General features: G+C 38.7%; 1 protein-coding gene and 1 long non-coding RNA gene across 2 annotated transcripts in view; one reads left to right on the top strand and one right to left on the bottom strand.

The window, feature by feature from the left end:
- VEGFC (vascular endothelial growth factor C) overlaps window positions 1-8,759 on the bottom strand; it is a 74,241-nt gene extending 65,482 nt beyond the window's left edge. The window contains 3 exon segments of the mRNA XM_027456375.2: window positions 8,309-8,541; window positions 8,544-8,651; window positions 8,654-8,759. Coding sequence (XP_027312176.1) covers window positions 8,309-8,541; window positions 8,544-8,651; window positions 8,654-8,744 — 432 coding nt within the window. The 5' untranslated portion in view covers window positions 8,745-8,759.
- LOC140002437 (uncharacterized) overlaps window positions 8,533-25,315 on the top strand; it is a 35,673-nt gene continuing 18,890 nt past the window's right edge. The window contains exons 1-3 of the long non-coding RNA XR_011809002.1: window positions 8,533-8,716; window positions 9,573-9,664; window positions 12,357-12,415. This is a non-coding gene — a long non-coding RNA (uncharacterized lncRNA). The remainder of the gene's footprint in view (window positions 8,717-9,572; window positions 9,665-12,356; window positions 12,416-25,315) is intronic.

Genomic DNA, 25,315 nt, shown 5'->3' with positions numbered 1-25,315 from the left:
AACTATGTTCTCATGCCATAGGTACACCTGGGAACACAAGGCAGAAGCCCCAGATTCAGCACCACTAATGGTCCATCAAGGAGATCCCCTGGAAATTTGATTTTGAGTCTAACTTCTTGCTTCTGCTGCCTGACAGTTTAGATGAAACCTCTGTGAAAGGATATGAAACTTTACAAAGGACACAGGCCAACAGTCATGATACGCAGTCATGTCACTGTTAATGTTCTCCTAAAAGGTGTGCCCAGTGGCCCGTACGTCATGGTTCTTGGTATTTTAAAATGAAACTGACATTTTGTTCCTCTATAGCCAGCCAGAAACACACCCAAGTGGAAGGACAAAATAATTGTCCATTGCTATCTTCCTTCCTGGAAAAAAACACTTCTCCATCTTTACTGAACCTACAGTGATTCAACAATAACAGCCTGCTGATTATTAGCAAGATTATCTGACTTCTTCCAAGTAACAGAATATTCAATACCGAAGATATAAAGGAAATTAAAAAAAAAAAAATCCTTACCAAAAAGAAATATTGAAATCTTAAAAAAGAGTGCCTTGACATCCATGAATAACATAAAAAAAAAAAAAAAAAAAAAAAGAAACATGAAGTAAATGGTCATGTTTGTACCACAGCAGCATTCTGCCTGTTATGCAAGACTTGCTGGGGAGCAGATGGGGAGAAGAGGAAGTCATAGGCTTTGCTTTTATTTGGAAACATCTGTCCCTAGGCAAGAGACAAATGTCAGTAAGCCGTTACCTCACAAGTACATCTCTTAGTTTCCTTGGTTAATTACTCTATCACTCTAACCGTAAGTAGGAATTCTAAAAGGGATACACACTGTGTCTATCTAGAGTCTTGGCCCTATTACATTCACAGGCAGTGTTCTTTTTCTATCAAGTTTATGTGCTGCCAGATACAAACATCCATAACCAGAACAACTGATGTTACATAATTTGCCTTTTCTGCATTAGAAATAAAGAGAAATAGTAGGAGTGATGTTCTCCAAGTAACAGAGAGACTGGAAGCAAGCAGAGATTTTTTCATTAGTATTACATCAAATAAACTATCCTTTTAGGGATAAGAAAAGCAAATGCTTTTTTTTTTTTTTTTTTTTGACTTCCAGTGAAACCCACAATTCATGGTGTCATCTTAGCCTCCAGATTACAGAAAATACAATGCTGCCGCAGTTTGCAATACTTAGAAGATGTTGGTTAAGAAGAGTGAGAGATCAAGTCTGTGGTGAGTTTTCTGAGCAATAAAGGCAAGATTTCCAGAGAAAATCTGATTTTTATTTTGAAAATATACCAAAATGATATCCAAGAATTGTAGAAATTTCTCTCCCCCCATCCCACTCCCAAATGAATAAATAAAAGCAAAGCCATTCAAGCACATTTCCACTTAAAGTTTTATTTGGTTTAGGCTCTCCTTATATTTTAAGCTATTCAGAAATTTTTCTTTCTCCATGTTAAGTTTCTGTAATATGTATACAGCTCAAAGTGAGAGCACCTGGACAAGGCAGTTCCTGGAGTTCAATTTTTAGAGCACTTTTAAGTGCAAATAAATGTGAAACCAAGTCCACAGCTCCCCGTCTTGGTGTTTATGAGCACCTTGAACATGAAAACAGGTTCACAGCATTATCTGCTTGGGCTGGCTTTGGGTCCCAGGGGGCTCATAAAAGGGAATCCCTGCAAGCTGCCATCAACCACTTCACCAGCAAGGATCCCACAAAACTGGGATTACAGTCAGCGGAGCAGGACTTTGGATCTCAACATCTGTTGGCAGCACATGGCACACAACAACTATCAAACTTTCCTCACATGGCTGTGTATACGGATACTTGGAGGTAACAAACATTAAGCCACCTATTTGGAAAAGGAGGGATGGGCTCTTGTATCAGAATTACAAAAGCTCTGCCAAAACTAATGTTTGACCTGGAAGTAATACCTCAACCTCTACAATTGCTTTTCCTTGTTTCTCTGATGAGAATGTTATTTTTTCAGCAGACTGCAGAAATTACTACTAGCTGCATCTCTCTTGGCCAATCTGGAAAACCAAAAACCACACCCATAAAACCCCCAAATCACAAACACGAGTAAGTAGACAGCAGCTAACATGTGAAGTTTCACTTGGCCAGTTTTTCTCTTGGCTCTAAGTATTACAACTTGGCTGTAAATAGTGTGATGCGGCAAGTACACTCTAGACAGCTGGAGCAGTCCACCACAAATACATTTGGGTCTGACAAATTCTGCAGTCAAAGAAAATTGAAGGGCAGCTAGGGATTACTTTTGTTTCTTCTGAATAATCTCTAGTAGGAAATCTACAGTTTTACATCTTTACAAAGTCCTGGAAATTTCACACGTGGGGGTGCTACAGATTTCCTTTGGAAAAGACTGAGGAAATTATCAAGCACAACTACTGTTCAAAGAAGTAATCCCCTCTGATAAATTGCTCTTTTCTCTCTGGCAACTGAGCACAGATCTTGAATGAGTCAAAAAATGAAGACGTTATATGGTGTAAAGGACTTTGCTTGGGATGACACAGGCAGATGTCATATCATTGTTGAAATTGCTTATGTCACAACACAGCCACAAGAATGCAAGAGTAACACAGGGAATGCAACATCTACAACACCAGACACAAACACCACCACCCCCCTGCAGCCTTCTGGTGTCTTCCAAGAGGTCTCCAAGCTCTTCTGCAGTATTTTCCCTTACCCAGGACAAAAGGCCTGCTCTTTTTTATGAGGAACAGGATTTGAACCAACTTCAACAGGGTTCAGGGTGATGGCAATATCAGAAAATTTGTGTGGTTAACTTCCATAATCAATGTTCATTGAAGTTAACCCTAATCAAGGAACCAATAATTCCATACAGAGGTAACTACTACTTCTGTAATACTTAGTAACCACTCTTAGGAAGACAACTCATCCTGTAAGAAGATGACAAAAACAGAAGTCACCCGTACCTGGGGAGAACTACAGCCTATCCAAAATCTACTAACTACTACTATTAGATTTTTTTCCCTCCAGCTGTCAGCTGTTTTTTCTTGTGCTTTTTATTTTCCTTCTGAATGAACTGCATTCCTCCTGGTTACTTTGCTAACTGGAGCACCTTACCAAAATATTCATTCTACCAGCAAATAAACTCTCTAAATATCTGCAAGGAGTTTTAGCCATCTTAGAAAGATGGCTAAAGAAAATCAAGAAAATTGAAAAAAAATATGAAAGAGATAGATTGATTTACAATGATGACAACATGAGAACAGAAGAGTAAATGACTTATGATTTAGCCACTTCATAACTAAATTCTGAAATGCAACAAATGAGAGCAAACAGAGCAATGCATTAATATTGAGTCATTGGAAAAAACTTTTGGTGACATAAACAGAAAACAGTTTTTAATACTATGAAAAAAAGCTGACAAATTCATATAAAATAAGAATTGAGACAATCCCTTTGTGATCCCTCTAAGCTATCAATGTTTTAAATTAAAACTCTGTTGCAATTTACTCAGCCATTACTGTCTTTGACACAGATTCTTATATGTGCATGGTACTTAAACATCACTCAGGATGGAAATCCCTTCCTCCCAAAGTACAGCTATTGAATATGTATAATAGTTAATGAAACTATACTTATCCCAGTTACTAAACAAAATTCAAGACTTTATAAGACATAACTCTTCTGCAACTCTGAAGGAGCTTACATCTTTCAAATAACAACCTTACTTGGAATTTCTTATAATTCATTCTACACACAGCTGTAGCACATTTTTTACATTAAACAAAGATATTAAACTTGATAGGATACCAGTCTGACTTCATATGGATTTCCTTTGTTCCAAGCATTTTGTTTTAATGAATCACTGACCACATTCAAAAAAGCTGCAGCTGAACATGAGGTTCTAGCCAGACTGCCTATTCTGGATGCAGGGTATCAACAGGAGATGATTATTACCACCACTCTAGCTACAACAGCAAAAACAGCAATCTTGGTTTATTTTTTCCAAAATAAGTGAACACACACCCTTGAAGAACATGCAGAAGCTTAAAAGACATTAAACCTAAATGAGCTTAAAAATAATATTTTTGAAGGGATGTTTCTGTAAGCCTTCAAGCACTGCAGTTAGTTAAAATAATCCTCAAAGGGTTTTTTTAGAGCCTTCAGAAACGCAGTTATTTGTCAGCAGCAATCCTGTGAAATCCCTCACAGACACATAAGTGTGCTTACACAAGATACCCAGGAATGCACGTACATACACCAAGAACTAGGAAGTGCCATGAGCTCTTGGAGCTTAGTATTGTACTCTCCTCACACAGAAAACTAGGCAAAGGTTTAACAATTTCACTTGCAGAAGCTGTACTTAGTCTTCACAGTAGGTCCTATTACATTACTCAGATTCATCTAGTTGCATTTGATACAAGTCAAGCCTCCCAAAAAGACAGCATCTTCGCATGTTCATCTGAAAAAAGAGTGGCCACGTTTATAGCAAGTTGCAGGAGACAAAATAGTAACAGCAGAAGAAAAATAACCTTCCCCCTGCCTATTCATTTTAGCACTGCTTGATTACTGGGCATGAGGCTTATGAAAAATAGCAGTGCTCTAGCAGACCGGAAAACCCAGCCTCATTTCTTACCAGTGTGCGTAGCAAGCATTAAGGCACACTTCATAAACTTAGAGCTGGCCATGACATGGTAGATTTGAGATACCATCAGGATGTAGGAAAAGGAAGAAGTCTCAGAAACTGACAGACTGCTTTCCTCCCACTCCCACATGAATGGTATTAAACATCATTAGCCATCAACTGGTAGCACTTTATGATTAGGTCAGATTTAAAATAAAATTAAGATGATAAAGGCATGTCTCAGCTGAGATAGCATTTAAGATAACGGGAGCTCATGTAAGGGCACCTATTTTCATGAGGGTGGGAAAAAAAAAAAAAAAAGAAAATCCACAAAATCAAAGGACAAAGACTGTTCTGTATGGCTGTGTGCACAGAGAGGCCCCATTGCTACTTTCAGGGACACACCTAAAACAGTGAAATAAAAATCAAATTTTCAGTTGTTATTCTAATTTTAATGCAATACTAAGAATTCTTGTGTATTTATAGTTTCAAACTGCCTGAACTGATGTGGAACAATTGATCAACACTGCTTTTGCATTGCCACATAATCCTAAAGGTTTGACTACATAGCAAGACGAAGGTGGGACTTCAGCAAGACTTCCCAGCTGTGTCACTAGCTTCTTTCTCACTATTGTTACTGTGCTAATGTTACCACTATTGTTACCATAATAACCTATTCCTGCTATTGTTACCACATTCCCATTAATTCAGTCTAAGTGCATGCCACTGTCACGCCTTCATTTCAGTAACTTCAGAATTTTAGTTCATACCCAAAATGCCCACGTAGCCCCTCCAGCTCGTTTTTAAGCTTTTGCCAAACAATAAGATATTATTATTATTACTAAGTACACTTTGACCTCCTGGGTAGGCAGCACATATTCGCTACATGTTGTCGATTTAAAGACGTGCCACAGGCATGAAGCACTGGGGGCATGGCTGGGTGCCAGGGGATGAGGCAGCGGAGCCAGCTGAGTGAGGTTCTGTGTGCTGGGAGAACTCCCTGGTGGTGCAGGAAATCTGAAGGAGATGATTTACGGGCAAGGGTCGCTCCCTATCCACTGATCAGACAGTTCATCTGAGAAGTCTTAATCTGGACCCTATAATCTTGTCATATAATGAACACTACCCTTTGGCAGAAGAAAAAAAAAAAAGGGAGAGGAGGCAGTGTTGCACAAGCTTATCAGTGGCCAGCTGCAGCAGAGCATGCCTTTGCAAGAGCTATATATGAAGACGCACTACTATTTTTATCTGTAATGCTTCCAAGTTGCTGCATATCTCCAGGACAAAACTAATACATAACACTCACCTGCATAAAAACACAACACTATTTTCTGCCTCCTGTGTTGGAGGACGCTCAACTTCACCCATGCTCTAGAGAAACATTTCTAAAGCTGACCTTCTTAAAATAGGAAGCAAAGAGGAATAAAAAAAATGTTGTAAAAACGTCAACCCAAAAGGCTATATAACTTGCACTTAGGCATCAGTATAAAATGCAGCAGTATGGGGTAGAAAGTTAAAACACAGGAAGCGTAGTATCTACAAACAGAAGTGATCGTGCATTTTTCATTCAAGCTCAGAAAGTTCAAACAAATGTCTTTTTACTGACAATATAATCATATTTTCCTTGAAACAATTACTTACAGTTTACTTATTTAATCCTTTCTAATTACTTGAGAGTCATCCCACATTCTCTCGTCACAGCAACAACTGTGCACAATACTCACTCACTCCAACAGTTCCATCAGAAGAAACAAACTCCCAGCTAAAGTCTCCCAACGTGACTAAGCCTGCTGGGATGCACAATCTCTCTCACTCTCTGCTACTCACCAGTAGCCAGGCACAAAAACACTTTTCTGTTAATGTAATAGCTTAACACACACTATCCCACTCACTTCCCTGTCTCTTGACTTTCTTCCTTTGGTTTGTTCACAGTTCCCTTCTTTCCAGGGAGTGCTTGCACTTCTGTATGGTGCTCTACAGCGGCAGCTCTGAAAGACTTTGAAGTTTCTTTAAGAAACACAGTGACTGCCTGCAACACGTGCATGAGAACGCACGGCATCACTCCGGCATTTCTTCACAATCAGCTGTTCGATCTCAGCCACTTCAGTGTGCAAAGGATGCACCATGTTCCGGTTTTGTTTTGTTGTTTTTTTTCCCTACCTTTTCAGCACAAGATAGTCTGAGGGCACACACCTCTAGCATCAGTTTCACTCAGTTCACTGGCTTATAGTCAGTCACATGCTGGAGAGAGTCCAGGTATTTTTACCCTTTTGTAAGTTTCACTTTTTTTTTTTTTTTTTTATAAATAGCCTAAGTGTTAAGAGTGACCAGGTTTATTTTGTGTTCCTAACTTTTAATACTTAGATTTGAAGAGTACTTAGTAAACATTTAAGCAATATGAAAGCTGACAGCATACTAGCATTTAGAACATTACAATTGATAACATTCATTGGTAATTAAAATATTTGGAGGGAGACTACAGCGTACTCAGCAACCTTCTCCATACAGAATATTACTTGAAATGCATGAAGCCTGTGAACAACATATGGTCTGCAACAGTCTGGATATCCAAAATACATGTACAGCTGATGTGTACACCGTCAACACTTGACTTCCCATGTAGCTACTGTAAAAACTCCCAAAACTCCTGTTCAGTAAACCAAACAGCACTGTTACATTGCGTTTATTTCTCCAACCAGATCAAAACTATCACTGCAAACCTAGAAAAAAGAAGTCAGAATACCAGCTCAGCTTGTAATCCACACACTCCCCCTGCCAAATGAATAACGAATAAACTTGATCCTGATTGCTTTCCAAAAGCATGACACGAGTCTTCAAAACAATGAGATGAGGGGAAGAGCTGTTATAAAGCTCAGACTTCAGAGGTCTATCTAATAATGGCACATGCATATACAATCACTTTCTATGCATCATTTTTATGCATCAGCATACCAAGAACTGCAAAACCACAATGACTGCTGAGATGTACTCAAACACTAAGTTACAAAATTTCCTATGCAAATAGAAGTTAAGGCAGCCCTGCAAGTATCTGTGATTAGAACTGGAGGATTTAAGCAGGACCCAATCCGCATGCCTGGGCAAGGTTCAGATTGGTGTGTCACATCACACCTTCTGTACGCGCTGTCACGCAGCACTAAGTCATCCGAAGTGTCAATAGCTCCAAGAGAGACTTTTCAACAAGTGGAAAGTCTCCATTTCTGCTGTCACCGTCCCCCACGTTTTCCTCAGTGCTCCATCCCTGTGTCCAGCTGCTTCTCGCAGCCCTTCCTCCAGCAGCACCGGGCTCCTTGCACCTCAGCCCGCTGAAGGGGGCTGCACAGAGCCGCCGGCGCTGCCGGGACACCCCAGCTTCTCCCATGCCGGAGAAGCCCTGAGCTTTGCCGGCTCGGGAAAGCTTCTGCTGCCGGGCACAGCCCCATCCCCATCCCCATCCCCGGGACGCGCAGCCTCTGGGCTGCCCATCAGATGCTTCGCGTTTCTTTGGGAACGCGGCTATTCCCCGTGCAGCCTTCTTTTTTTTCTTTTCCCTCCCTCCTAGAACACCTCTTCCCCTCCTCCCCTATCTCTTTTCCTCGCCGGTCCGACTTATGAGCGGCGCACCCAAGGGGGCTCGGAGCCCGGTGCCCCGTGGGGCAAGCTTGGCATCCTCCGCGGGGCACGGCCTTACCTTCGGCTCCCCGGCGTCGGGCTCCTCCTCGTAGTAGCCCTGGCCGGACTCGTAGGCGGCGGCGGCGGCCGGCTGCCGGGGTCCCAGGAGCAGGGCGCCGGCAGCGAGGCAGCAGCCGAGGGAGAGCACCTCCAGCAAGTGCATTGTGCTAAGATGGCAGGGCGGGGGGCCGCGGGGCGGGCGGAGGAATGCGGGCAGAGCTGCGGGGCTCCTTCTCGTCCTCTCTTTCCCCACCCCGGCTTTCGCTGTCCTGTCCCCCCCTCCCTCCCCTCGCAATATCCAAGGCAGTAAAATCCGCGGGATGGAGAAGATGCGGTAGCAGCAGCAGCTCCTAGACGCCTGCAGGGGAGTTCCCAACTTTCCCGGCCGCTTTGCGAATTCTCACCGAAGTTATCCGGAGTTTGCCAGGTAAAAAACCCACCAGGAAACCGGACATCCGAGGCCGCGCTCACTCAGGAGCAGGGGAGGTGGAAAGCGCAGAGAGGAGGAGGAGGAGGAGGTGGAGGAGGAGGAGGAGGGAAGGAAAGAGAGAGGGAGGGAAGGAGAGCGGCACGGCGCAGCCACCCGCAGCTCCCCCTTGGCGGCGCGGCCCCTGCGCGCCCTCCCGCGGGGCCCGGCCCGGCCCGCAGGGCTCCGCAGGGCTCCGCGCAGCGCTCGCCCGACGCCTGTCAGCGGCGGCGCGGCCGGGGGGTGCACGGCGCCTGGGGCCGCGCATGGCGAAAGCGCCCTCTGCCTGCGCCTCCGGGCGGAGAGAGGGGGCCGGCCTTCCTCCTCCTCCTCCTCCTCTTGCTGCTGCTGGTGCGCCGCCTGCCGCCGGCGGCCCCGGAGCGGAGCGCAGCGCCCCGCACCGCGGGCAGGGAGAGGGAGAGGCAGCCCCGCTCCGCCAGAGAGCGGAGGAGAGGAGGGGGAGCCCCAGGAGGTGCGGGTGGCCGAGTCCGGCTTGTCTAGCCCCAAGCTTTGCGCCTCTGCCAAGAAAAAAAAAAAAAAAAAAGCCCGCTCTAGGTCCCAGCCCCGAGGGGGAATCAAAGTTCCCCGCTGGCTGCGTTCAGCTCCGAAACCGCTGGATCAAGTTGGTTACAATGCACTCTGAGCCCGTGTGAAGTTTTGCAAGATTTGCCTTTAATCCTAACCAGCTACTTGTTGAGCAGCATTGGCAGCTCCCTTTGAGAGAGCGTAGCAGGCATGCAGCTTTTTTGGCTGGAGGGAAAACATTTGTCAAGTGAAAAACTGAATACCCCACAGGGTATCTCTTACTTATTTGCAGTCTCCCTATCAATGACAGCTTGGAGCCACCTCGGAACAGAAGTGCCACCCTGTTCAGAGTCCGAAGTAAAACAACACAGACGCTGTGCTACGGTAACACTGATCAAAGCTTACAACAAAATAAGTCAAATGTTAAACCAAAGCAAATTGCACAGTGCTAATGAAATAATAGAGAACAGCCTGCCCAAACCTCTGCTATGCAAACGGAAGAAGTTATATTCCCTGTTCCACCACTGCTTGATGTAAGAGCATTTTTGAAACACGTATATGTTTAAAATTGCTTTTCAAACTGTGCTGCATCCCTCATAAACATCTTCTGGATACAATACTATATGGGAACATACTGTGTGGGCAGATCCCGGACTGCTTTAGCTGGCTGCTGGCACCCTGCTCATGTTTCACTGCTCCTCTCCTTGGGAGCCCCAGTATGTGACTCTCCAGGGAGCGCCAACCTAAAGTTTACACACAGGGGGTTCTAGAAGGCCTGTAGGCACCTTCTGTTCTTTCTGTGTCATTCCTTACCCTTCTCAAAATGGCATTTCACAGCTTGCTGCTGCGCAAAGGAATTATTTTGATTCTAGGAAGCAATCATTTAACTTGCAGTCAGAATGAAATCTCGAGTTTGGATAGAGAGATGTTTATAAACAGTTTTCATAGTTACTACAAAGTTATTGAAGCACTAACATTTTAATATCTCCAGGACACAGTGAAGCAATGAATAGATGACAGTGGTAGAAATTGAGTAAAACCCTATGAAGACACCAAATAGTATAATTTACAAAGCCTGTTGTTCTTCAACAGACCCTTGCAGTGCTACAGATCAAAGCACAGGATTAAAGCCAGCAAGCATACTCCAGGATGCAAAATACATCTAAACAAACACAGCATTACTTGATTGAGTTTTAAACACTCAAAAATCTCTAAGAAACATCATGTTGCTGCAGAAAGTGACAAAATCATGCACAGATATTTCAATGGAGTGTCATGCAAAGAGCATCTCTTCATTGCTAAATCACAAAAAATGGAACATGATGCTCATGCTATGCTATCATTATATCAGCTGGCTTCCTTGTCTCTTTTCCCACTTCAGCAGCACTCTTTTCTCTTGATTCACAGAACATCCTTCATGGCATGAAATACTTTTACACAAGAGAGCATTTCCACCAATTGCTCTGTGTAGCAAGTTTAAACCATCATGATAGAAAGCTCATAATCACGGTTTCATAACACCTCAAGTCATAGTCTAAGCTTAAAGGTTCTAAAATAAAAGTATCATAAATTTCAATCGTCTTCAGTTTACAAGTAAATGAATACTACATTGGCTTGGAGTCATTTTACAGACTTCTGTCAATTCAGGCTGTATTTCTTTCTTCTATTTTTTTTCTTTTTCTTTTATTTCTTCTTTTTTCTTCTATTTTTTCTTTTATTTCTTCTCTGGTGAGGCCGCACCTCGAGTACTGTGTTCAGTTTTGGGCCCCTCGCTACAAGAAGGACATCGAGGTGCTTGAGCGGGTCCAAAGAAGGGCGACGAAGCTGGTGAGGGGCCTGGAGAACAAGTCCTACGAGGAGCGGCTGAGGGAGCTGGGCTTGTTCAGCCTGGAGAAGAGGAGGCTCAGGGGTGACCTTATCGCTCTCTACAGATACCTTAAAGGAGGCTGTAGTGAGGTGGGGTTTGGCCTGTTCTCCCACGTGCCTGGTGACAGGACGAGGGGGAATAGGCTTAAGTTGCGCCAGGGGAGTTTTAGGTTAGATGTTAGGAAGAACTTCTTTACTGAGAGGGTTGTGAGGCACTGGAACAGGCTGCCCAGGGAGGTGGTGGAGTCACCATCCCTGGGTGTCTTTAAAAGACGTTTAGATGTAGAGCTTAGGGATATGGTTTAGTGGGGACTGTTAGTGTTAGGTTAGAGGTTGGACTCGATGTTCTTGAGGTCTCTTCCAACCTAGAAATTCTGTGATTCTTTCAGTCCCCTAAAAGACGGGATAATTTAAAGTTTTGCTGATTTAAAATCTTTTCTCATTGGAGCTTAGCAATAGATATCCTTCCTCTTATTTTCAAATTTCAATACAGAGATTATTTGATAATTTTCAGTTATATGAAAATATCCATGCAAGGCCTACAGGACAATTTAATTAATTTTCAGCAGCTCTTAATAGTCTTGGCAGTGAAGTGACCTTATAAACACAAATGATTAAAGAGATATCTCCAGTAGTGTAGAAATATAGTTCTAGCTCTTGGCATGTTATGCTTTAACAGTGGTAATAGCTACTATTGGCAAAAAAAGGAAGTTTTTCATGTCAGGTATAAAATTCCTTCAAATGAATTCTCTTGGTCTTGTTTTAAAATTGCTTTAAAATATATCCAGGCCTCATTCTGATGGTGAAGTTGGTGTAACATACATACATAACATACATCTACGAAACACATTCTTCTACAGCATCTAGATGTATCTGTTAACAGTCCTCTCCAATATATTTGGCAGATATATTTCACTACTTGCTTTCATACTGCTAATGAATGGAGATAGAAAAGTCAGAGATGAACCACCGTAGGAAACATGAGCCAAGAATGGGGAACAGAAAAGTGTCAATAGCAGCAACAAAAGTCAGTAGCATGCTGTTGTAATTTGGTCTGTTTGCTTACTATAGAGTTTGCTTATTTTAGATCTTTCAGGACTGAAAAACAAGCTGTTGAATGTTTTCCTTTCACACAACATCATTTCCATTCTCCTTATTCTTAATGCCTTGCATTTGGTTTGAATCAATCTCTTTTGTGCTCTGTTCTTAGAAACATATCCAGGAGTTAAAACGGCAAGTTTGCTTCTGTTTCCACAAACACATTTGCTGGTGAGTTTTGGTGGTATCTGTATTTAATGTAAATCTCAAAGATAGAGACATTTTTCCCCAAGCTCAGCAACTTGAAGTGCTATTATGGAGTAACTCAAAAGAATGAAGGTGCTATTGTAAACTTAGTCCTTAATTCTCCTACAGATATGTATTCCCATTGTTCCTCCAGTGCTTAAAAGTATGGAAGAAAAAAAATGGATGTTAATTAGTATCTTAACTAGCAAAGTCCTATGTAAAATACTGTAAACAAGCCTAATGTGTGAGGGGAGAAGGCACTTAGGGTTCAGTGTCAAACTATCAGAACAGCTGATAAGTAATGAATTTTCTGACAATTGAATCTTTCAGTCCCAACTCCTATTACACATTTCTTATCCTACTACTTATCTACCATGTGTAACTAGTTTTATGCAAGGGAACAATTAGCTACTGAAAAAGATGATGCAGTGGATTTGAGGCTGTAGTCCACTTCTCTGCCACAAATCCTCTTGTTTACATAAAACATATATGATTTACTGGAAACATTTTGGAGTACTGAAATTTCATTGTGTGCATAATGGCCTTCCGCATTCCTCACAAGAAGATTTAAAGGCATAATTTGTACAGGCCCTCAATTAATATTTCCTTATACGATCCTAGAAAAGGATTTAAAGAGTGGGGGCTTAAAGATCACCATAAGTAACTGAAATCTTTCCTTGACTTTGATCAGGATTCCTTACTGTACAACTTAACCCATGGGGTACTGTTCTACACAAAACCCACAACTGGGGACTCAGAAATGTAACTTTAATCAGAAATATTGACAGAATGAATAGTTTTAATTTAATGAGAGATGGCATATCTGCAAAATCATTTTCTATGATGCTTTGCTTGGCCTAGTGCTTTTCATTTTCTGGATTTTTATTTTAATATTTCCAGTATTTTTTATTTTTTAAAATCACCATCTGGAAATGTCTCTTTCTTTTGGTATAGGCATTCATCCCTCTTGAAAATTAACTGACAAGACAGGAACCTTTCGTCTTCAGCCCTTTGATACTCATTGATATTCAAGGATTACAGGATTATTAGAATTCCTTTGTTCTCAGGGATCCTATTTCTAAACTCTTAAAATCAAGACTATTGGCATTTAACATTAGAACTTCTTTATGCTATTGACTGGCCATCTGCAATAGCATAAAACCCTATCAAATCTTGCCATATTAAGGGGACGTTATGATGTAAAAAGGTGCAGCACAAAGCAGCATCTCAAGGAAAGGAAAATGTTTGAATTCCCTGAGCCTAGTTAAATATCTTGGAAGTTGCTCTCATGCATTTTATTCAGCCATCTTACATTAGAATCTCTCTCTTTATCATAGTGCCTCTTTCGTCTGGTGTTTAAGGTCTCACACATGAGCAGGCACGCAGAGAACATTAACTTCCTGTAAATTAATCTCTCTATGTAGTGATGTTGTTCGTAGTTATAACCTCTGACTATAAACAATAAAATGACAGATTGTAAGCTTATGTTACCTCTTAGCTGAAAGCTGTGTGTAAACTAAATTGTGTATAACTGAAGCCACATCACTATATAAATAAAATTAGATTCAACAAAACATAGTAGGACTCAACACCATATGACCACTACACACACAAACTCTTGCAATGTTACAAACATTCCAGCAGTAGCCTTCCAACTGACAGCCTAATAAGACAAAGAATGTATTCAGAATTCTCCCCTTTTCCTATAGTTGCTAAAACAATGGCCCAACTAATTATTTCTGTAAAGAGATGCAGTTTCCATTAACTGTGTTCCTGCATACCTCTTTCTCCACTAGTGTATCTTCAGCTGCATTCTCCACTTTTTTATTCAGCGCCTCAAGTCTTCTGTTCAATATTGTGGCAGTTCTGGGAGTTTAGAATATGCTGAACCCTTCAACTAAAAATTGAAGTATTAAGTCTTCCACCAAAAGTTATCAAGCAGTATCAAGATGAATTCATTTCCAAGCCCAGAACAGAGCAATGTGTTGTTACTTGTTATGATCTACATTTTTTCCTTATTATTTAATAGGTTCCTTACTAAAGTTAATTCTTCTCTTACCCTTTTTATAAAAGCCTTTTATGTATTTGAACACTTATTCCCTCCCTACTTAGCTATCTTGTTTTAGGCAAAATAATAAGCTTTTCCAAAATTTCTGCACAGATTTTCATTTTTTGAAGTTCTACTCATCCTTATAATTGTCCCTGGAATATTCTTTAATTGATCCAGACATCATTTGAAAGATGATGTCCAACACTGGAAAAGAGTACTTCAAAACTGACCTGTACTGAGCAAAACAAAGTGCTGATAATAGTACAGTAATAAAACACTCTTCTGCCTGTATGTTCCTATATGGTACTTACATATTTGGCAGATTCATATTCAGGTTGTGGTCAGATTAAACTTCTGATTTTTATTTTTTTATTTTTTTTGAGGAATTTCTACCCAGCTAGATATTCCCTTTCCTCCAGTTGTAGATCTGACTCTTCCAAAGCAAGTAGAGCATTCACATTTCCAAACAGAACAGCATCCATTATCTCCCATTTCTTCCTGTCATTTCTTGACTTTATGAAAATTATTTCCAATTTGAAGTCTACCTGTCTGTGCTGTCCCTGCTAGCTAGATCTTTTCTGTAAATATAACAAACTAATAGTATATTCCACCAACATCACCCTTCATTCGTTAGGGTCAACAATAGCATTGTTAGTGATACATTGCAAGATTTGGCTGAAGTTCTAAAAATTCAGGTGCTGGTTCAGACTTTGAATTTCACTTCAGCACATGTTACTGATTCAGAAGTGTGAAACACAAATCAGGAGACACGCAGATCCAAGACTCTTGCTTAGGTTCATCTTCATTTTTCACATGAGGAAACTAGTTGAAAGTAGTTTAAAAATTAGTTTAAAAATGATGAAAGGGAGGTTTGTGGGGGTTCTACTTTGGTTTGTTGTGTGTTTTTTTTCCTCTCAGGGGCAGGGGTGGGGAAGATACGTGTTTTTTGTTTGAAACACCAGGTAGCTAACTTCTGAAATTTGATACTGTGAGAAGCTGTGTAGGCATACACAACCACAAAGTTTAAAAAGATCAGAAAAATAATGGAAATCAGGACAATAAATGGGTACTAAGAATAAGTGAATAAATAAATAAATGATGTAGGAGTGGAAGACTACCACCATGCATCCCTAATTCAGTGGATACAGGTGCTGCAAGAATATGAGTGAAGTGGACTGCATAAAGCAGACAGTCTTGTGTGCTCTCCCTAAATAACATTTCCAATTGCAACTGTTGGAGACAGAAAACTAGATAGACAGTCTAGACAGACAGTTTGTCTGAGCCAATAGGGCATTTCTTATATTTTGAGGCAAACTGAATCAATTCCTCATTGATTCAGGTCCAAACCACAAAGTAAATTTGTTCTTGTCTTTCAGTCTCATGTTCAGACCACGTACGCTTAGTCATAACAAAAAAAACTCATTTTTACGCATCAGTATTGTAGCAGAAGTCAGTCCAACAGATAGGGTTGGAAGCAAGTACACAGGAAATCCAATCTGTAAAATATTATTTATAATCCAAAATGAAATTAATAACAAGTGCAATTGCCATCACAATGGAAAATAGATTTTATCATTCCATCTTAAAAAGAAATATATATATATACACACACACACTCACACAAACACATCATTTTTGATGAGGAAGTTACCATTACTAACAGTTTGAATTGGCACCATGCTTAACTTGGTCACTATGAAGGTTTGTCTCTGCTAAACAATTACTTAATAAAAACCATAACATGTTTCTTTCAAAAAGCTGTGTTTTGTACTGAATCAAGAGTGTTATTGTTGCTATTAGACCTAAGGATATATTCTGGGCTCAAGACCAGAGGATGAGGATCCACCATGTGTGAGAACTCAAAATTAAATCCCCAACCTTTTAATTTTCCAAAATCTACTAAAAATAAAATAAAACAAAAATGATGACAAAGAATTAAAGAACAAAGGTGCATTGATATGCAGATTGCATCAGAGGCCACAAACAATTCCCTCCTTCACCATCTAGCCAGGAAACTTCATTTTCCTAATCACATGACATTAACACTGAGTGATACAGATTGTAATTCCCTGCAATATGGCAAAAGCTGTGCTAATTTCCCCCCTCATCATTAATTAACTTATTTAATGAGAGACATTGTTAGACCAGTTCCGAACTGTTTCTGCACAACCTGTTAATATCTTTCTGGTCTTTTCCAACCATAATGATTCTTTGATTCCTTTAGCCTCTTGTTGACTTTTAATACTTCAGGCTAGACGAAGCAGCTGATGCATATAACATGGAACCAGCTCACCACTGAGCAAAGCAGCCTTCAGTACAGCACATCCATCGTCCTTCTGCTTGCTTATCTCTTTGTAACCTGAATTTAAGCAGCTACTACTGATCTAAAAAGCGGATAGCATGCTGGGCCTAATCTATTTTAAAAATTCCTATCCCATCACAAACCTACAGCTATACTCCACAGGGACACTTCAACTAATCTGTCCCAGCATAAAACTCTTGAGTGCAAAGGGTAGAGCAACAGACCATTTTCAGTAGCAGGTTCCAGCTGTGGAACTCAACCTAATCTTCTCTATTGATAATGAATATAAGCCTGAGTGTATTCAAAACTCAGAACAACTCCAGCCTCTTAGTAAGACTCCCTGCAGCGATGGCATCTTCCCAGGGCAACCAGGCGATATGGGAGGAGGAGGAGGTAAAAAGAATGGATAGATAGATAGATGCATTAAAAAAAAGTGCAGATATTCTGTATAAGAGGACAGGTTCCAAAATATAATATTAAAATAATTTTCAGAGATGCACAGAATTCACTTTAAAAAAATAAAACAAAACACTCTGAGCAATCAAAAGAGCCTGCTTAGTCATCACTAGTTTTAGAGCCAGGTTTTGTTTTTCCTCCTTAATCATGCCAGAAGGTTAGTCATAATTCTGTTCCTGTCCATTTGTATAACTTATAGGGCCACTCATAGCTACCTCACCTACGCAGGATACAGAAAAGCCCTGCTCATACATCCATCTCATTTTTCTTCACCACTGAAGCACTATGTGGTCAGGGAACGTGGTCATGGCTTCTGAGCTGCCTCAGTTACAGGATTATGGAGAAGGTCCGACAGTCAATGAGCCTACATGCTGCTGCTGCCAGCTACAAAAGCAGCTACTCAAGAGATTATATGAGCTACACCATAGTTTTAAAAATCTTTATAGGCTAATGAGGGAGTGCACAGAGGGCCATACCACATACTTTTTGCTCTCAGGTTACTCCTAGTAAATCACTCAGCTTTTATAAATAAAGTAGATGTTTTCTGGTGGATCTTAATATTCTGGAGTCTTAATATTCTAGTTGGCAAAGCTATATAGAAGTTAGAGTAGTCCAAAAGCACATTTATTTCCACACAATTCTGAGATGAGTATTTTTCACCTGATAGCCTAACATCTATAGTCTACAGTCTTTGCACCAAAATGTTCAAAAGCAGCCAGCGGGGATTAGGAGCAGCTCTTAATTGCAATTAGAGCCTTATGAATTGCAATAGGCTCCTTTCAAATCACATCTAATTTTTAAAAGTGATTTTCTTTATCCAAGTATGTTGACTATCTGAAAAGGATAAGATTCTTTCTCACTCAGTTGGGAAAGAAATGTATTCATATAGTGATATAAACAGTAAGTCTGTTCACGTACATAGGAGATCTTGAAAATTTAAGTTTTAAAAATAAAAAGGAAAAGCATATTCTCTTCCCCTCCCCCAGATCAGAAGTAGACATCATAGTACAGCAGTGGAGTTTTTTTTGTTTTTGGTTTTTTTTTGTTTTTTTTTTTTTTTTTTTTTTTTTTTTTTTTTTTTTGCATATTTATTGTGTGACATGTTTAGTTTAACTGTAGCAGATGCCTCATTAAGTAATAATTCTGAGTGCCAGCAGGAATAAAACAACTTCTCAAATTCAATCTATTTGCAGTCAAGTTGGAAAAGAGCTAGGACAAAACTCAGTGAGTTTTCAAAAGGTTACCCTAAATATACAATATCAAAGCTGATAATTAAGAAGGCTAATTTCAGTCAGCTTCATGTTTGCACAGCAGTGGGAGTAATTATAACACTACTCATTCTTTCAGGTTGGCTTGAACACTTGACCTTATAAGCAAACTCCTTTTCCCCCCTCCCCCCAACCCCATGATGAAAAGCTAAACCATTTGATTTTAACAAAACAAATGTCAAATTGACATTTTGATGCACATTTAACTGTTTTCTTTCACTATAGATTAGGAAAAAAAAAAAAAAGATACTTTCTAACATTTCTGCATATATTTTAAAAAGTTCTTGTTTGATTGAGCTTTTCTTCAGTTCATCAGTTGAACTGTACAATACACAGAAGTCCCCAAATTCATGCAAATGCCAGGATGCCTCCAGGGCACCGTTGCCTTATTCCACATTCCTCTTACATCATGCCAGCATTCACTTACTCACACAGGGCCAATGAACTCGAAATCCAAAAGGAGAATTACAATGGTTCTTAACAGTAGTCATATGTGGGCACATTTTCAACAAAACTAACCACACCCGGGAAAAGTAAAACATGGGGAAGAGGATCCTACCTCCCTGCTGTCAGAGTTAAGGTTCTAGCCTAAAGCCAAATGTCTGGTCAATGAAGAGCAATAGGCCCTTTCCAAAGGGGAACTAATTTTCCCTTTCTTTGGCATTTATTTTAGGACAAGTACTAAAATTTATTTGTTCTCAGTTAGTAGCAAGAGGGTGAGGGTGGCATAACTTAGACTATATACCCAACTTTGAGATACCTAAAGTTATAGAAGAGAAGTCTCACGTGGAGTATCTGCATCCTGTCCGTGGGAAGCCCCCACATTATAATGAGAAGTCAAAAAAGTATACAGAGGAAAAGTGGGCAGGAATATAATTGAGACACATAATTAAATCCATGGAATTAGTCTCTATGTTGATAATTTGACTATCAAAATGGAGCAATGGTAATAATAGCATATTTGATCAAATAGGAATGTTTCTCAACTGACTGACTTTAAGCCTTCATTTTAGAGTTATTTCTTGTTCATTCTTTTTTAGCTGAGAGTTTACTGAACAACAAAAAAAGAAAGGTATGACAGATCTCATAATTTTTGGACATGTCTGAAGAGAAGTTCTTATTGCAAACAGAACATGCCTACCTGTGGATGAAGAAATTCTACAATTATCTATGCTAAGTTTCTTGTGCAATAAATGCAAACTGCTCAACTGAATTAATAGCAGAGAAGAAAGAGAGCCAACTGAGATATAACTTCCATGTGAGAGGTTTGTTCCTCCAAGGCACTGTACTTTTAATTTCCATTTAGGATGCTGAATTTCTGTTACAAAATTATGAACAGACAATAATTCTACTGAAGACATTCTGTTCTCCTGAATTTAGTTGGTCTGACAAAAATAAATTCCACAGCTGTGCTAATATTTCTTTTCATTCCCTTTTAGATTATACCATGTATATGGCCTTAATCATTACACAATTAAATAATGAGAAGCACATAACTTGCTTTTTACATCCACTACAGAGGCTTATACTCATTATTTTTTTATTTTTTTTTTTTTAGAACAAGGGAGAAGTTATTTACCTTATTATTTTTATTATTTTTTGCCACCTATATGAGGTAGTAATTCTAGAAGGTCACAGACTGTAATTACATTATGGCATTCATTATGTATTCTTACTTCAAAGAAGCAAAAAGTTGCATGAAGTAACATATCCTATTAATCACAGAGATTTGAGTCCATCTAATCTTTCTCGAGAATTTTGGGTGGAAAGCTATTATAACGTCAGATACTATTAGTGAAGCCTTAGCTACTCAACACATGCAGCAGCAGATCTTGCATGAGAATTGACTCAACAGAGTTAGGAGACAATGAAAGGGCAGCAGGGCCTGTGGCCTCTGCTCTCCAATTCAGTAAAATGAAAAAAAAGCGAATTCACTAGGAGCTGTCAGCAATGAAACATCTCAGTTCAACATGATTTCACCAAAGATCAAATAGAAAAGGCTAATCTTGTTTTCTAGACACTTAAATCCCATTTTCCCAGGCAGATTTACCCCCCGGCTTGTCCAAAGAGTGTCTTAAACAGAATATCTTATTCCAAGTTCTAGTTTTGTTGTTTTTTTTTTTTTCCCCCCCCTCCCCCTCCCCTCTCTTTAATACAACAGGGACAATAGCACTGAATACATCGGTGTCACAGTTACAGTTTCCAAAGATCAGACAGAATGTCATAATACATCTACAGGAAATAGAAAGCATGTCACTAATACATGTACAGTACACTTATACTTCATGAAATTATTTGTTTACACTCACATCAGAAATTTTCAACTTGCTACTCTCACAGACTTCTAATCATCCAGCAGAAGTAGAAAGCAACAAACCTTTATTAGGTCTTCTAGGGCCTAAAAGTTTTTTGGCTTATGTTCAAGATTGACAGGAATACAGTTTTATTAATATTTGGCTAGTGTTTTGTACATGAAAGACATCCTGCTGCTCAGTCATACACACGCTACCAGAATACATAATATCGAATTAATGAAACATGTAGCCATGTGATTTGGTAACTGGCAGTTACTAAAATGTTGCTTAACCCACAGGGGTGGGGAGGGAAAAAAAACACATCACCCTGCATGCTATTTATAATATATAAATTTAAATCCAATTTAAAGTTAAGGGATTTAAACAAATATCTGTTTTTCCTTTGACATCTGATATTTACCTAGGAAAGCACTGTTTTGTTCTGGTTTAAAATTTGCTTTCTCTACTTCCCCAGTTCCCTCCATGCCATGATTTCCATTCAGAGAGGCTTTGATTTGTGTTCAAAGACCAAAGTGTTAGGATGAAATATGAATCAATTTTGTACTTAAGTAGTAAAAGCACTTACCAAGTTTTATCCGTAAATTTGATTCAGATCAGCGTTATGGTTTAGAATCCTGTTTTCATTATGGCTTAGGAAGAAAAAAAAAAAGGGGGGGGGTCCCAATACTATTGCTAGTAAAAGCCAGTTTACCTAACAATATTAACAGTTTTCTACTATCCTCACTGAGAAATTTAATTCCCAGTGTTTTGCTTTTTAGGCAGAACACTATATAAAGAAATCTATAGATTCCAAATGCCTTGGCAAGACAAAATTGTTTTTGCAACACAAAATGCTGTCAATCTCTGATTCTCCATCAAGTTCAGTCCTGTATTGAAAGCAAGGGAAGTGTTCCTCTTTCAGCTTGGCATACTCAGCAACATAGCTTTCTATTTCTTCATTCTATAGGAATGAAAATGTAATTTAAGGACAAGATAAGGCTTACAGTAAGCTGATTCTATCATGACAAAAGTGTTTTCTTTCCTATTTAGAAATATTATTTATTTAGATTAGAAGAATGAAAGAAAAGATTCTAGGCACGTAATGCCATTCTAACAAACAACTCTCACAGAAATATTCATCTTAAACTATGGTAATTTACAGGTGCATGCATTCAGGAAGCAAGGACAAGGCTAAAATGGTTTATCTCCCTCTGTTAAAGCAGGACTCCCCCACCCCAACACAATGGCTGACGGAGAAAGGAAACAACGTGATGCACAACTCTATGCTTCTGGAAATACTTATACTTGGTGACTGACAAAAAGAAAATCAAAGGAACAAAATTCTTCCTCCCCCCCCCCCCAAAAAAAAAAAAAAGTAGCAAGTAGCGTGGTACTTTATCTTGCAACACTGAAGAACAGTAATAAGCAAACAGTTTATAATAAAGGAAAGTGGCTCCAAAACCGCAAGTTTTCTCTCCAGATACCCAACACTTCCTATCCTACTATTTTATTTTTTTTTAATTTTCAAAGAGGAATTAATAAATTTCTTTTAACTTATTATGCACTTGTTAAAATGTTAAGCAAGGGTAATATAATAGTGTTTCCAAAGCCATAAAACTTCATCAGACACAGTGTAACCATACAAGCCTCTGTATTTCTCGAGCAATACAGTTATGAATGACTACCAGAAACCAGCAACAAACCACTACAGAACAGAAACCTGAAACCAAAACCACATATTACCAAGTTTCTTTTACTTGGTATCACGTAAAACGTAATTTTTATTTGAAACTTCAGCTCTTATATAATCTGGTCCTATTTTCTAAGGTCACACAAAATTGCCTCTTATTTCTATCAATAGAAATAAGGTATTGAAATAGTAGGTACTGTTACATGACAAAGCATGAATTAAAAAGAGAAATTTTCAAAGGTAATAGACTGTCCACAAGCTTAAGCTCCAGGAGTTTTTAATATAGTGCACATAGTTGTAACATTGTACATTAAGCAATTCTAATGAAATTAATATGATTAGACAGAAGAAAAGTGTGAAGTGTATAGTTCAGTGCTGTCAAAATTTAATCCTACAACTGGGAAATGTTTTGTGTGGATTCTTGAAAGAAATTCTCTTAAATGAATTGGGATTTTGTACAGAAACTTTCTCGCTTTGAAAAGTAGGGGAAATAAAAGGAAAAAAAAGAAGAATTAGGGCAGAAGAAAATAAGAGAATTATTAAACTAGTAAGAAAAATGATTAATAAAATAATCTCAGTTCAGACAAAAATAATTAAAAAAAAAAAGAATATAACAGATTGAATGATTTTAAAAAAAGAAATAAAGCATCTACTCCATCTCCCTTATGGCCACAGTATTTTAACTTCTATTAAAGAGAGGACATGACAACTATAGTAGTATTTCAGGCAGCATGTAACAGATGAGTTACTTTGTTCATATGTAATGGACACTAATAGAACTTTTTTTTCAGTGAATATAAAATATATTGTTCAACCTTGAAAAGTATATGAAATGTTCACAAAGAAACCAATAAAAGTCTGAGAGAATTTGAGCACATTAAAAAGAGCAAATTTAATTTAATAACTAATATTAATAATTTATTATATAATATTTATATTATAAATATGAACAGGAGCTTCTTAAGAAATAAAGATGCAAGACATTTCTGGATCGCCTGTATGAATAAGATAAGATTTCAGGAAAAAAAAAAAAAAAAGAAGAAAAAAAAAAGACGTTGCACCATGACAATGCAACTGTGCTGAGACTCCTCCAACCAGGAAACTTTGTGGAGATCCAGGATTTATTTAGAGACAAGTCAGTTAACATCACATGTACTGAAAGGTACCCATCATTGTACACATGCATGCACTCAACCAAAAATAGTAAAACAAGAAGCATCAAATTAACATTAAGGCTATCTCAAGATAGCCTTAGAAGAACTTCTGTCTCAAAGTGGTATTGATATTTATTAGTGCCTAGAAAATTCCCACTAACATGTATCTGAGAAAATTAAGCAAACTTCAAATTAAGCAACCTTGAAGTTGATGGTAGTTTGACTTGAAATCACAGATGTTTCCATGTGTATTTTACGTGCTGTACCTCTTAATATGTCCCATATAAGATTTGGGCAACACATTCAGAATATTTAATGTAATACAAAAGAAGACTGAGCACCATCTCTGCAATTTCTCTCACTGCTGCAATTTTTGGAGGAAATGGTACTTTTTAGGTGTCAGTTCCCACATAAAAGTTTCTCCTTAGTGATGCTAAACAATGTCTCCATTTCAGGGATCAGTGGTGGAGAGTGAGCCCATGACTATGAAAGGCATTATATCCAACTACTAATGGCACAAAGCAGAAACTAATTTTACATGAGAGTACTGACTGAATTACTGACTAGTATTTTTTCTGATCTCTGTCATTCCCAGTGTAAATTCATGCATAGCAACCAGAACCTTTACAGAGCTCAAGATCACATGCAACCAATCACATACTGTTGGACAAAAGAATTTTACTTAGATATGGATTCAAAATTCAATTGTGTACAGACATTTGAGAAAAGATAGCTGTTTTTTCTTTTCTTTCTAAGACATCTGAAAGCTGAATAAAGATGAAAAATTACAGGTCTTCAGGTGAAGCATAAGACCATGACTCTGCAGAATTTACGTTAAAAAGAAAATTAATAAGTTTAAAAACCATTATCTATTTCTGTTGTACAAATAAGAGAAAGTTAAGAAGAATATAAAATTATACATGCTGATACCATCTAGGGTTCAAGGAAGAGCAACATATACTGAATTAATTGATTTAACATACATGAGGTCTTTTACTGTCCTCTTTCTTTTAAGATGCAATCTTTTTACAGAAAGGTACATTTTCATATGTTGACATTACTAGATTTTTAAACAGCGATCCTTGTTTGTTTAAATATTTTACTGAAAAAGGTGATAAAACACTTCTGCTCATTACAGCAGGCAAGAATTAATTTACTGTGAATATACTGCAAGAACTGTTTATTTAGGTAATACCAAAGAGTTGGATTGTTTCTACTTCTTGTGCATTTTTAAAGACCTGCAACAGGAACTGGTGAAACAGAATCAACAGAATCAGGCTAAGGTTACTTGGTCATGACAGGCTACAACATGCAACTTATCCTGCAAATTGTAAAACAATATCTGCTTTGTTTTCTAAGAATAAGTTATATTTATTTTGTGAATTTCAAATGCAAGTATGTATGTTCTCTCAAGAATACAAAAGAAGAAAATTGGCTTTATTTCTTCTGTACTACCATAAGTTATATTGCTAATTACATATCACACTATGCCTGCTTTCTGTATTAAGCCATAGCATCTGTAACCTTACGGAGACATAACACTTGACATTGTCATGGTGCAACGTGTTTGTTTTTTTTTTTTTTTTCCCTGAAATCTTTTCTTATTCATACAGGCCATCCAGAAATGTCTTATATCTTTATTTCTTAAGAAGCTCATGTTCATTTTAATAA

The sequence above is a fragment of the Anas platyrhynchos genome, chromosome 4 (assembly GCF_047663525.1).
Source record: "Anas platyrhynchos isolate ZD024472 breed Pekin duck chromosome 4, IASCAAS_PekinDuck_T2T, whole genome shotgun sequence".
Lineage (NCBI taxonomy): Eukaryota > Metazoa > Chordata > Aves > Anseriformes > Anatidae > Anas > Anas platyrhynchos.
The sequence above is the reverse complement of the archived record's forward strand: the minus strand, read 5'-3'. Positions and strand labels throughout refer to the sequence as shown.